The 14,717-nt window shown below is 44.9% G+C and overlaps 1 protein-coding gene across 1 annotated transcript in view; it reads right to left on the reverse strand.

The window, feature by feature from the left end:
• Positions 1-3,458: 3,458 nt before the first annotated feature.
• The window catches only part of TMEFF2 (transmembrane protein with EGF like and two follistatin like domains 2), a gene marked incomplete at its 5' end in the record, with an annotated part of 124,384 nt that continues 113,125 nt past the window's right edge, over positions 3,459-14,717 (reverse strand). The window contains 4 exons of the mRNA XM_082285371.1: positions 3,459-3,582; positions 3,985-4,071; positions 8,884-9,042; positions 10,572-10,695. Coding sequence (XP_082141497.1) covers positions 3,486-3,582; positions 3,985-4,071; positions 8,884-9,042; positions 10,572-10,695 — 467 coding nt within the window. The 3' untranslated portion in view covers positions 3,459-3,485. The remainder of the gene's footprint in view (positions 3,583-3,984; positions 4,072-8,883; positions 9,043-10,571; positions 10,696-14,717) is intronic.

Below are 14,717 nucleotides of genomic sequence, written 5' to 3' on the forward strand. Positions count from 1 at the left end.
AATATACTTGTAATGATAATGTTCCGTAAATCATGTCTCATTATCTTTGGATGAAAGGAAATGATAATGAACACCTGATCAGACTTTATTTTAAGGAGAAGCATCATGATGGTGAGGCGTGGGGCTGTGCCTGTCCTCTAATACAGCATTTGGGGTGGGGAAAGGTGAGATGTGTGTCACACACCCCTCCACAACGCCCACCACTGCAATCCATCAGGGTGGTAGCTACAGGTGACAGATCCAGCCCAGCATCCGAAGGCACAAAGGTGTTGGACAGCATCTGCCTATCCCAGGTGGGGGAGGGTGAGGGGCTCTGCCAATAGCATGCCTGGCTGTATTTTGAGGACTGAGGTCAGGATGCTGTTGTGATAAATGCATCATATACAAAATAAGGACATGGTTTCTTGCTCCAGAAATCTTACAGGCTGTTCCTTAGGGAATGGGTGTACCAACAGTCCTATTTTTACCCCTTCTTACCTTTTATACTTTTGGTATGGCTTGTGGTAAAACAACAGCCAGGCCAGCAAGTGACTGCAGGCAGCTGGATAATGTCTGCTGCCCCAAAGCAATCACATTGAGTGTGGTATTACTGGTCTTTTCAGTGGTTTTTGTACATTCACTCATTTAGTGTGGTTTTTAAAGTAGGTGAGCACTGGTAGTTGAGATTATTTACAGTTGCTATAGTGCCATGACAAAAAACCAGCCAAAATGGATGAATTACTGCCCTCCCCAAGGACTGAGTCGACCTCCATGGGCATCATGGACCTTGCTCATGCTGCTGCCAAGTGTGCACTGAAAAGAGGACAAACAGCAACACATTTTCACCCCTCTGTGTGACTCCAGGTGGAGGAGCTGGGCTTTGCCTTGGTGCATGGCACAATCCCCACGGCTGTGGCTTTGCCTGGCCGGGTCCTTATGTGCCCAGTCCACCTCCCTGCATCTTCTGTTAAACTGCACAGAGATTGCCATCTCTCGAGTTCTGGCCAGCATAGGGATCTAACAAACACACACTTTCCAGACCCTTCCGAAAAGGAAAAAGCAACCCCAAATCCACATCTCCAAATTTGCTGCTGCATTTTGTACAATTTCTGCAAATGTCTTTGGTAGAAATCTCTGTTTCTGTACGTACAACCTGAGGACACCATTACTGTCAGAATGTGTGCCCATGCCAGCATGTTGAAGGTTAAACACCTAAAGAGGTGGGACCTGCCCCGTGTGTTAAAACGAAAATTCCTTTCCCCTCTCTGCCCTCCTATCTGCAGCAGGTATTTAAGCACTGGCCTTGTTGGGGAGGTGTGAGGCTTTGTGACAGGCCCTGCCGCTGGGGATGCAGCTAATGACACCTGGCAAACGCAGGCTGTTTGGGGATTAAATGTGCCACTGCTCGGTAAAAGCCAGGCTCATAATGTCGGGAAGTTTGGAGACAGCGTGTCCGACTCCTGTTTTCACTCTTGTTCTATTTTTGTCCAGGCCAAACCTTGCCTTTTTTAATTAGGTTTACTGCTCTAGCTACATGGTGATGTGTACGTGCTAACGTTTGTTTTTGTATCTAACGTAAGCGACCGAAATAAACAATCCAGACCTGATAGTCCCAGTGGGGGGACTGACATTTGGAATTGGCTCAAAATATGCGGTTTTGACACTTGTTAGACTCCAACACTTCGCTCAGGAAGCACAAAGCACGGGAAGGTGTCTGCAGGGTAGGGCTACGTTTGCCTCCTTCAGCCTAATCCTCAACCTGCTGCTGAAGTGCTCCTCAGAGGAGCTCGCTGCTGTCGCTGTGTCAGGTGTAGCAATGGAGAGGTCTGAGGGGGGAACATTGTAATGCCACTGGGGCATGAATTACCAGAGCTTGCAAAGTCTCCCTGGAGGGCATCTTGTGCCACCAAAACTGTGCAGCGCTGCTGTGCCTGGGCACCACTGCTGAGCCTGAGCGTGGGACACAAATCCACCAAGGACTGGGACAGAGAGGAGTATTTTCCAGTGGGTTTGAACATGGAAACATCCCTGTGGTGTAGCCAGCCAGGATCACACCTGCTTGCAGCCTCTGCTGTGCACTCCTGCCCCACACCATCACTCTTCCCATCTGAAAACAAGGCTCCAAGATTGGAGAGCTGGGGCGAGGGCTGAGGAGCAGGGGGTGGCTGTACAGCCCCCTCTCCTTCTGCCTCGGCCCAGCCTATGGCTCCAGGAAGCAGAAGGTCCCTGCAAGGCCAGCACCCCAGTGCCAGAGAGCTGCCCTGTGCAATCATCTGCCCCTCTGCCTGTGCAAGCACCACACTCCCACTCCCATCAATCAGCACAGACCAGGTGTCTGGAAGCATCTCTTGCCAATCACCTTTTATTACCTTTGAAAAGCCAAGAAACCCAGAACAAGACAAAAACTGAGACCGTGTGAACATCATGCAATGGATTCACTTCAAAGCAGGCTGGAGTAGGGAGGGGGAAGACCAAAAGTCGTGTTAGAGTAGACGTATCGCTGCACCCATGTCTGAAGGCCAGACTGGGTGGGCTGTCATTGGTGGGGTTGGTGGTGACTGTTGTGAGCGACCAGACGGATGCTGAAGTAGGAAATGGAAACACACTCATGAGACATCATCCCAGGTAAGCCCAGGTCTTACTCTGACATGGTGATGACAGTGAAAAATACTCCTAACTCTTGTCTTGGGTATGTTCTGCCTGGGCAAAGTCTCTTTGGAGAGGAGCAGCACAGGGCCTGCTGCTACAAGGGCTCTTTAGCTCAGTTGTGCTACTCAGTGGGACTAGAGCTGGGGCACTCAATTAGTGGAGTGGATGTTATGCAGCAGCAGTCATGTTACCCCACTCTGCCCTTCAGTCTCGCTCTGCCGTCTTCAAAATTCATAGCACAAACTAGAGCAGAATTACCTTCTCGAAAGGGTGTGTTTTGGAGAGTTTCAGCTATCACGGAAATAACTCTGCATCTTGTCCATCATGTGGATGTGACAAAACACATGCCCTTATTTTCCTGAGGTATAGCCAACATTTGGGTTCATTACATTTAATGGAGTAGGGTCACCCATAAAGTTATTCATAAGGTATTTTCTGAGTGGTTTTCACCTTCTCTTAGAAAAAATAAATTATATCAGCATGTTCACGAGGTACAAATGGGACTGGCATTTCAGCTGTTATTATGTTATTAACTTTTTTAACCTAATAATTTTCAATCAAGAGTGAGAAGCAATTTTCACTCACTCCAGTGACCAGAGTTGGAGATTCTGCGAAGTGTTCTCGTAGGGTTCACCTTGACAGACACCTAATTCCATCCCAAATGGAAACATTACCCCCGACACTCTCATTGCGGCTACCGAGAATTTCCATTTCCCCTTCGGTTAGGATTTAATTTAGAAGGCAAAGACTTCCTAAACTACGGGAGAGTAAAGATAGATGGTATGGGAGAAGAAGGCTGATGAAATGTAGTTGACTCCGGATCTGAAATATTTTATCCCTCCTCAATGTAGGTTAAATTATTCTTCACCTTTCCCACATCCATAATTGTCGCTGATCTTGGACCAACTCAAAACCCTACTACTGAGTTCAGTAGACTCAAAATTGCCACTAGAACTGGAAAAAGAAAAAAAAAGAGATTTGTTAGTGTCCATATACAATATCCCAAGACTATACACAGCTATGAGATACAGCAAATTTAAGAAAGGCAATTTTTTTCTCATCACTGAGTATTTATTATATATAACAAATACATGAAAAAGAAAAAACTATATTGTGTGATATAAATAGTTTATTTACATTACAGAAAAACATCAAGACAATGTATACTATTTCAAATATATCCATACATAATCAAATATAGCTGTAGTACATGTTCTCATTGGTGTAGATTACCACAAATGCAAGGCAACATGTGTAGATCTTGTCTTAATCTTTTGTCTATAATACTGTATTTTGTAGTCCAAGCTCTCTGCAGTTAGTTTTGCCATTGTGGAAACATGCGCTCTTTAAATTAACCTTGTCGATGCTCTTGTTGTGTTGTCTGAACTGTAGTGCCCTGTGTTTTGCTTCTGTCTGTGGATTCTGTTGCTCCTGGGACATTTCCTGGAAAAGAGAGTTGTGAGAATACACGGCTCTTAGCAACACATCTGCTCAAGAGGTGGCGGGGGCAGCAGGGATGCGAGGGCGAGAGGTGCATCCTCCAGCCCTTGGCGTGCTTCCTCCTCAATGAAATGGACTGTGCAAGCTAATGGCAATGGCATCACAAAAAAAGCCACAACCCCCCCCAAACATACTGTGAACAAAATTATGGCAAGGGAGACTTTCAGATTCCTGAACACTGGCCACTCTTGCTGCATCACAAGGGTCCCAACTGCACCACATTGCTCAGCTTTAAATAATGCGTTTATTTTGAGCAAGGCACAGGTGGAAGACCCAGGACGGTCTCATGCTCACCTGGTCAACGTCCCAGGTCTGTGATGTGTTTACAAAGTGGCTGCAGGGGCTGCCTTTCCAAGGCCCTAAGAGTCTGCAGTCCCTCTTAGCCTTCATGGAAATGCTCCATGCTTCAGCCCATGAGCAAACAGCTACTTTACTTACAGGTGCCTGCACCATGCCACAGCTGCTTGGCTTGGTGTGGAAAGCAACTGTGCTGGAAAGCCCCAAATCTGAGATTCCTCTGGACAGCTGCAGAGGCTGTCCTCAGGACCTATGGTGCTCCTCAGTGAGAGCACATTTCAATCTTTCACCTGCAGCAACACCAGCTGTGGGGATGCCACGTTTCCCCCTAATGGAAAGCTAATTGTGTGTTTCTGGTTCCCTCCCATGGAAAGGCACCCTCAGGCAGAAAGCACGGAGAAGTTTAATCCCGGGTGGAGGCCACAGGAAGTCCTAAGCAGCTGGAAGCCAAGGGTGGTTATGGTAGAAACTGGGCAGCTGCACAACAGAGACTGAAACACCCTCTTGGAGTGCCACAAGAAGAGGCCCCAGAGTACTCCAGACCATGCTGATATGGAAAAACATTCCCTTTGTATGGGGCTGGCTTGTTCTTCTGTTACAGGAGGGCTTCCAGCAACACCGTGTGAAACCCTATGGGTTATGCACCTTCTCAGTGCAGTGGGAGCTTAAAGCACTTGCCTGAAGCTCTGTGTGAAATAACTAAGAGCACAACAGAGTGAAATAGATTTTTATTGACCCCTTAAAGTAAAAAAAGTCATTCTCCCCCCCGTTGAATGGAAGTGATGTTATAGTTTTGTGACGTCAACTGAAAGGCTAAACAAGAGCCTAAGAACTTAGGAAGCATTTAAAAAAATGCTGGAATACAATTATGTAAGTGTCTAGCAAAATATGGGTCAGACTGTCCTGACTTGCCTCACTTTTAAGCCACCAGGACCACCCCCTCATGAGAAGCTGTATGGCTGTGGGCTATATTTTGCCTCGTTCCTTCCTGGGAAGCAGTGAAGTAGGCTGCTATCATTACTCCAGGAAAAACCAGCCTGTGTCTCCTGTGCTCTCAAGGGTCACAGCAGAGCTTTCATTACAGAACTAAGGCAGACTTTAGCTGGTCTGTGATCTCATGACAAACTCATTATTCCCTGCGAGTTCCCTGAAAAGGCGCTCAAACTTTGGGAGTGAGTCAGGGAGCCGTTGTTAGCAAACACAGGGCTGATTCACTGCCGGCGTGCCATGTGCACCGAGCGCTTCCTGCCCGCTGTCCCCGCGCGGCCTCTCCTGCCCGGCCGGCCAGGGATGCACAGCGGGGCCCCGTGGGCTCTGCAGGACACGGCCAGGGACACCTCCACGAGCTGAGCCAGCCCCACCAACGCCCGCGGCCGGCGGCCACACAGTGCAGCCCAGCTTCCAGGGCTCCTGCCGAGCCTCCAGCATCAGGAGTTACAGCCCTGCTTTGCCCCAGTGCTCAGCCATGCGAAGCAGGATTAGGGAACCAGGGCACAGTGGGCACAACCAGACTGATTTTCTATGAAACACGGAGGAGCCAGGTGGCTGGGGGATGATCAGGATGGTCAGCAATCCCATGGTGGACACTAACTGCTCCAGCTGGAAGCAAGGAGATGAACAGGCACTTTCCTCAAACCAACACTGACGGTATCTACGCAGTTGCTTACTTCAAGGTCGAGAGAAATCAATTCAACTGTAGAGATTACTCCAATTAAGATGATGAAAAAGCATCTTTGAACCAAAAATGCCCATGTTTCAACTGTACATTACCAATGTCTGGGAGCTTGGGAAGGCCCCAGGGCCCAGCACCAACACCGCGGCTGCTTACACGCAGTGCAATTGCATTTACAGGTGGGCCATGTCTGAAGTGCAGCAGGGATTCTTAAGAGGGGCACTGGCATTTAACCAGCTTTTTTGACTTAATCATCTGCTAAAACGGAGTGATAGGTTTTCCTTGGTCCTCAACTCTTTAATCAAAAGTCCTTTGTAGTGCACTGTGTGGGGGATGCATTCATTTACGAACACAGCAGTTACATCGATGTAAACCAAGTACTGGAGCACAGGCTGCCCTCCCTCTCTCCCTCCACTGAAGCTTTGCTCAAAAGCTCGAGTTACTCACAATGTGATTCATAGCAGGTAAAACACGTTATGCATTCATTTTTAATCAAGTTATTTCTTCACATAAATAAGCTGCTGTGACTAAACATTAGGGAAGCACTAGAAATGCAAAGCTGTAAAGAAAACTGCTGAGAATCATTATGACACTATGCCATATCTATATTATTTGCCATCCTCCTTCACTTTTATCACTGCTTCCTTTTTTGCCTTATCTCCAAGCTAGAAGTCCTTGGGCAGACTGTGCCTCACTATTTCACCTCCTGGCCTCTGGTTCCCTACTCCTCCACCCCAGAAGCTTATTCCCATTGCTGGCACTAGTGATGAGTAGTCAAGTAGCCGACCTCTTCCAGGAACTGAGTCAGTAAAACCTCAATCATCACTTCTGTTGGTTTCGTTTTCAGCTGAGTCCATCCCCTGACTGCGTTGTTTGCGTGGCTAAAGAAATGGTAATGGTGGCAACAGAGCATTGGAGGGACAAGTGCCCAGGAGGCAGAGGAAGGGGCAAACCTTAGCTGTCAGCAGCCCATTTATTCAATTAAAGTGTCTGTGCAACAATGGCCCTAAAAGCAACGGAGGGTACCCCCACGGATTTGCACCACTTATACAGGTAAGATTTTAAGAGCAACAACAGTAATGATAGCTGGAAGATTACAGTGGTAGTTTTGTGCAGCTCAAATGAACACAGTGCACCAAACTCACTTGATAAATTAATTAGGTGAAGTTGCACTGAAATGAGCAGCAAAGAATTTGGCCGCAGTGGCCTCTGAGTAAAGTTTCCATTCTTTCTCCCAGGAACTTGGCAAGGTGTTTTCAGCACTTTCAAGAACTCAGGGTGTGGAGTTCAAACCAGTACAGTCAGGTTCTCCAAAGCAGACAACTTCATAAACTCAATTGCTTATGCATATGCTGCTACAACACTCTCTTGTCATGAGGATTTCTCTTAGGCCACTTAAAGAGCACCATTTTGCAAATGTATCTCAAATCATTATGCTGGGATGGAGGATGCTCTGCAGTAATTACATGCATTACAGAAAAAAGTCAAAAGATCATAAATTGACTTGGTTACAAAGTGTGGGGGGAAAAGGTACTGTCTCTGTATGAAAACAGTGTGATGGTTAATTTGCATTACAGCACCAGATCACTCAGAGCTCCCTGTCTTCATTCTTCAGAATAAAGTACTTTGCTCACTGCATCAAGGTGACAAAACTAGTCACTTCACAAAACAATACCCATTTGTTCCATTATCAGCTACTTCACTACCTTCTTTCCTCATTACATGCTATATTTTTGGTCCTTTGAATTACCTCTGTGAATACCACCTCCTGTAATCTCCTGACTCATTCCGTAGTTGCCATTCAGGTGATGAACTCAGTTTGGCCAAAATAGGTTTTGTTTTGTGCCTTTAGGCCAGAGAAGGATTTATGAATTTTTTTTTTCTGTCTTTTCCAGGAACAAATGCTCTACACTTGTCTTCCCGCCAAGTAGTGCAACACAGGGACTGAAATAAAGTAGATTTTATTTTATATGGAGGTATGATACCTGGCCTTTTTTTTTTTTATTTTAAAAAGAAAATAATTTGTAAAAGAGTGATTTATTGGTGCTGCTAGCTGACTTAATTTAACCTTGTGATTTCTAAGAGAAGCCCGTAGATGTTTGACATGGTAAGTTCATTTCAGAATTTACCCCAAGCTCTCCCAGACACAGTAACACAGTCAAGTGGGGGAGTAGAGCAACACATGGAGGGGAAGGATTGCATTTACCCCTCTCATTCTGAACTACCCTGGGGCTATCTTTTCCATTCACACAACCCTCTGCTCCTCACTAAAGAAAAAAACCCCAAGTACATCATATATGGAAGACCCTAAAACATGTGCAGTGCCTTTGAACATGCACTCAAGCCTAATGAAATCATTTAATCAGCAGGGTTGCAAACAGGCTTAAAAGTTTGTCTGCTTTGCCTGATTAGGACTAAGGGAATGGGCCCTTAAGGAAACCAGATGGAGATATGATTAGTTTTATTAAGTGTTGATCCAGCTGCTGTATTTATATTCCCCTTATTTATATGAACAATATTTGTCCAAGCATCTGAATACAAAATAGAGAACTTCGCTTGCTGTAGGCACCGTTGCTCCCTAAGTTTGATTAAGATGGAAGCAAAAATTCAGTCATAATAACGAAGGAGCACTGGCTGGCTGGACCAGATGATATCTTGTGTTTGTTGGTGAATTAAATAGCATTTGTTATCAGTAGTGTCACTGCAGAAATCGGTATAATCAGTGCACATTGCAGGAAAAACAAAAGTCTTTTCTCTTTCTACTGTGAAGTACCAGAGATACTGACCTTGTAATACAGAGGACTACAACACAGATGATAGCAATCTGGATAGTTCCAATCACAGCTGCTATTAAGACATACTGAAATCGTACTGGACCTGGAACCACATATAAAACGCTGTAGTCCTTTTTTTCACAGTGTTGTCCAGTATAGCCGGCATCACATCTGAAACAAAACATATTTTTTTCTTGTTATACCTGCTGCTTTCAAGGAATGCTGGGAAAATTATATCTGGAAAAAAAAAATTAGTGGCTGAAGCATAAGCTTATGTGGTGTTTTTTTTTTTTTTTTTTTTCCCAGAATGGACTCCCACAGAGAGAGTACCAGTGAGTGCTCAACCTCTCAGAGGGAAGACTTCTGGTCCTCAGTGTCACCAAGGTCTGTGAGAGTGAACAACACTGTGAGAGTGCCAGGAGGTGCCCAGGGGACAGAGACATAACTGGCTTCAAGTGGAACTAGTTGCACGTTGTGATGAGAACTCATTTAGTTCCTTGCACAACATACTTTAGACTTCTCCCTTTCTTTGGGGAGGTGGGGGAGGGTGAAAAGCCCTCGAGTTGTGGTTCCTTATGCAGATTATCCCTAAGGAGGTGATAAGCAATCATCCAGGCTCCATATGAAATGTGATTAGATGCTCCTGAAAGTGGATACATCATTTACATTTCATCTGGTTGCTATAAAAAACCCCTCTATTGATGCTGCAGCCATCCACCCCGATCCTGCTTGCTGCACTGCTCACCAGTTCCCATCCTGCAGCCTGACATCTCCACTCTGCTCTGTGATTTTGGGGCCAAGCAGTGTTTTTACAGTTCTAGCCTTTGTCCTGTTTCCCCTTAATTGGCCAAGCAAGATATGAAAATCCAGGTCAGTGGCAGCAGCAACTGTCAGGGACTGAGACAGACGGCCTGGGTTCCTCTCATGTGTGTTAGTGGAGCACTAATCCTGATAGGTTAAGCCTTGAGCTTCCTCCCTTTTCTTCTGCATTCCCACAGCTGCCAGCACCTTGAGGAAAGGACATTTTCCAGCTGAATGGAGCACCTAAAATGCTGCAGCTGCAAAGAGCAAAACGTGCCCTGGCTGTTTGTGTGAGCCCAGAGAAGCTGGCTTAAGGTTCTGCCCTGGGGAGAAAGTCTGTTCTCTATCTTTGCGCTCCCATTCCAGTGTCCCAGGAAATGGTGCTTCACGTGTAATAGTCCTTTTCCAGCCACCTGGCCACTGTGTGGACTTCAGAAGTAATATCTGCACCTGTGCAGGGAGGCATTCACTGTGGGAGCACTACAGTGCTTTCACTAGATCCCTCCTGTCTGCCCAAACCTCCTCCAAAATCACCCCCCGCTGAAGCAGCCACCGCTGCCCCAGCCAGCTGCCCCACGAGCATCACTCCTGCCACAGCAGGGACACATCCTCTCCCTCAGGCTGAGGAGGGTACCTAGCGTGGTCTGAGCGCTTTGTGAAGGGCTTTTAAAAACATATCTAAATAGAACTGGAGCTTACTGGATGGCTTTACAGTCAACTAACATTGTTCATAACTCAATACACTTCCGGGACTTTGTTGAATAATTTAAGTCTGATGGATTTTGTAGCACAAAGGGCCATGGTTGCCATTATTTTCCACAGCTGATCTAGACAAAATGTTTCTGTAAGTCAGTATTTCCCTGTGTGTAGCCTTCCCTTGCTGGTAGGAGAAGGGTTACCTGCAAGACGGTTCCAGCATGTTTGTGGAGTGCTCACACTTGCCATGCATGCAGAAGCCATTGTAATGCTCTGGACAAGGGATGTAGATCCCTCTTGCACTTTCTTCCAGTTTGTTTGCATTCTCTGTGAACACAGGTGAAGGGAACGTTAACTGGGCCACGTAAGATAAGGTGAAATGATGGGAAGAACTCAACATATGAAAGAAAGGAAAATCAGAAGAACAAGATGTGAAAGATGTTGTTCATGGGAAGCAAGAATAAGGGTTTGCCCCTTCAAACAGGTTGGTTGATGTGAAGATTTGCAAGGTTTTATCTCATTCTTTTATAATTCCTGTCAAGTTGCAGCAAATGAGATACCAGAGAAAATAATGTGACTATTCAAAAACTTATGACAGAATAGCACAGGCAAAATACCTGATTAATTCTGTTATACTTTTTGGACTGTCTCCTCAAACTGAGACAAGGTTAGGAGAGAGACTCTAAACATTTACATGTAATACACATTACAGTACTTTAGGTCATTCAACAGAACACATATAGAAAGATAATTTTATGGCTGAAGTAGAGCAGGAGTCCAGAGCTGAAGTTTAGCATCAGTGCTGTGTGCCCGTGCCCCAAAGCCCAGTGGCCTCCTCCACATCCCACAGCATCCAGCACTTTAAACTAGTTTGACTTTCTGCAGCAGTTAAAGAGTCACTGAGACTGCAAATCCCTTCATGCAGCCATGCAAATGGAGGCTTCATTTAGTTTTGAAACAGGTATGTGCTCAACTACACAGGATGAAGCAGAGTGTCACCACCATGAACTCACATGAATTTTGTAGGCCACCAAGGTATTAATTAATCTGGGTAATTTTGGCAAATTCTTCCATTTAACCTATACTTATGATGCCTCAAATGGTAACACTCCTTTTTCTGTGACAGTATCTTCTAGCCATGATTAATTAAAAACAGAAGAAAGAAATCTCGTGATGGATGTCTGAGGAAATGTAGTTTGCACACAAATAAGTTGAAGCATTTTTATCTTCCAAAGGAAGTCCCTGAGTGTTATAAAACAATTGCAATTTGTGTTCTGCCTCCAAGCCAGCCATGCCGGCAGCAGGCATGCTTAGGTATTATCCCACCTCTGGGAAAAGTGTGTGCAGCAGATCCAAGAGTCAGATTTTCATAATGAATTTCTTTTCTGTCGCTGCTGTCCAAGGAGAGTTGTAAGAGTCTCTAACCACTTGCACTAATAAAGTTGGTTATATTGTCCTTATGTGGAAACAGGCGAGGACCAGCTCCCAGCAAATGAGAATGACAGGCAACCTCTACATCCCTGCTGACAGCATTAGCTTCTCTTTCATCCTTAGGATTTTCACTATGGATCCCTATTGCATCTTTTCAAATGCACATATGCTGAACACAAGCCCGTGTACCTCCCCCTGTTCCCTGATTACATTGGGATACCTGGAGGCTGGCGGAGGCTGTTATGGACCATGCAGCACAGGAGCATCAGGGGCAGGGAGAATTCCTGGGCTGGGGGCTGACAGCTGTCTCTGGGACAGCACAGACAGGATGTGCTGACAGGAGGCAGGTTAGAGGTATGGTATAACCTCCTTTGACAGCTTGCCCAGGAATTTGTGCTATCAGAAAATGTGGGAACACAAGGTCCCTTTGGTCTGGCACTAAACATTTTTGGCTGCCTATCATCCTCTAAGTGAGACACTGGCTACCAACACATGAAATATATACACAGAGTTATCACCCCACCAGGACTCCATGCATGTTCCTTTATGCCCCTGGAAATCCTCCCAGACAGAATAAACGTGTGTGATGTGTCAGCTGTCCGTGGACTTGCTCATGGCACACACACAGATCCCGATGTGCTCAGGACTTGTGGGACTCCATACCCATATAGTGACCACCTATGCACTGTGCCTGATGGATTCTGGGTGTGCTGGACCTCTGCTATGGCCCACATTCAAATCTATTTCTGTCCAGGAAACTGCAGCGAGAAATATGGGATCCTTATTAATACACATTTTTTTCTGTTGTGGAGAACATAATGCCATTTCCTTCAAATCTTCCATTACCAAAGGAAATTTGCTTCCTCTCTGAAGAACAGGAGACTGCTCTGTGTGCACACACCCATGTGTGTGTTTATTTCTGATTGTTCCTTCTCAGGTACTGAGGTATCTCTGCCATGTCTATGCACCACCACTCAGTGCAAGAATCCCTCCTCTCTCAGATCACAGCCAGCAGTGTGGTTAAAACAGTACGAAATCATTTGTTTTTTGTTTTTTTTTTTGTTTGTTTTTTTTTTTTTTTTAAAGGCACACTTCAAGATGGAGGAGAATTGTAACTTTCAGGACAGACTAATCTAGGACTTGAAAGGGGGACCAGGACCTATCTGGACGTGCAGATGCTCTCACTGTGTGTAGGCTGTAGGCCTAGCAATCATGTGGGTAGAAACCATGTTTTCTTTAACAAGGTCTCTAGCACACTTTAAAGTAAATCTAGGATCATGCAGAACTTGTAATTACACCTCTAAGCATAATGTTGTGATGGAAAATGCTTTACTGAATCTAAAATGAGACGGCCCAAGCTTTGCTAGCATTTGTAGGATAAACACTTCATAGGGTAAACACTTCATACAGGAACACTTGTCACCTGGCTCAGAAGAGCCCACAAAACTTAGACACAAATTATCTGTATCTGTATCTCATTTTGACTGATGACTCCTCTGAAAGAGTCAGGGATTTAATATAAAGGCAGAGAGGGGGAAAAGCTCATATTTAGTTTGATCTGCCGTTTTGGTTACTCAAAATACAGACCACAATAAAAACATCATTTCATTCAGACTGAGAAGTTCTCCCTCTCAGCACATTTTGAACACACACAAAATATTTCCCTGCCTCAAAACAGGTTATTTTTTCCATTACAAAACCCATCTTTTCAGAGCCAATGTAGAGACCTAAACACCCAGGCATGCTTTGAAAAGTCCGTTCACGTTAAAACTGACTGCTCCCATTTCTGGAAGGACGTGAGCACCGTTCAGCAATCCAGCTGTTGATGAGATACCAAGCCTTATGAACGCATCACAGGGTTTACATCACCATGAAACAAGAACTATAAATTGATTCTAAAAATAAAACCATGCTGAGGTTATAAAGCAAACAAGAACTGTACATATCTTAAAAAATTAAACCTGAATTAAATAAATTAAGACTTCCACCCTTATTATAACTTTGGATTATTTATAAATTCAGTATTGGATGCAATTGCACTAATCAAATTGCAGTATCACTATACTAAGGAGCCCCTTTACCACACCCACCTCACACCTGCAGAGAGCAAAGCTAAATACAGACTAACCCACTTTTTTCCAAGCACAGCAGATCTGTATGCATAAAGCAATGACAAAGACCAAATTCAAAGTTACTCAGGTTTCAGTAATGTTAAATTCAGTAGCTGCTCTTCACACACTAGACTTACTGCATTGTTATTGGCAACAACGTGGGAAAGTTTTATTTGTGCCAGAAGGACAGACTTGTACCTCTTTGTGATGGACAGGATTTGAGGCAGAAGCCAGCTGTAAAGACTAGAGGTAAAAATTGGACTGACTGGGTCAGTCTCTCCTATCTCTGGACAAAAGAAATTCCTGCCATGTTTCTCAAAATGCTTGTCCTTTTCATTTCAAAAAAGAAATACACCCTCACCCTCCAGAACAATTGTATTCAGAAATCTTGAGGTGCTTTTCTGATCGAAAAAGTCACTTTGATGAAGCCAACATCTTTTGCATTTCTGCAGCATTTTTTGCATCTTTAGCCTAACATGACATTTCATATTGTTCGCATCTCTTGTTAGTGCCAGCACATGACATGATAGCCTATCAAATAAGACACACTAGTCAAAACACATTATTTTTAAGTGTGTGGAGGCCAGATGCTACTTTGTGTAGCCTGAAACAGTTTATCATCTCTCTTACTGGAAAATATCTCCCAGCTGAACTCTTGTTCTCCAACCTCTCTGTGGATGGCAGGGAGATGCTGAGATGATGAGCAATTTCTCTGGGATAAACTGGATCCTAAAAAGATATCCAGTGTGACTGACCACCCACGCAGTGATCTTGCATTTCTTGATGGATTGTCTTCTGAAATGTTCA

The sequence above is a fragment of the Coloeus monedula genome, assembly GCF_965178545.1.
Source record: "Coloeus monedula genome assembly, chromosome: 7".
NCBI lineage: Eukaryota > Metazoa > Chordata > Aves > Passeriformes > Corvidae > Coloeus > Coloeus monedula.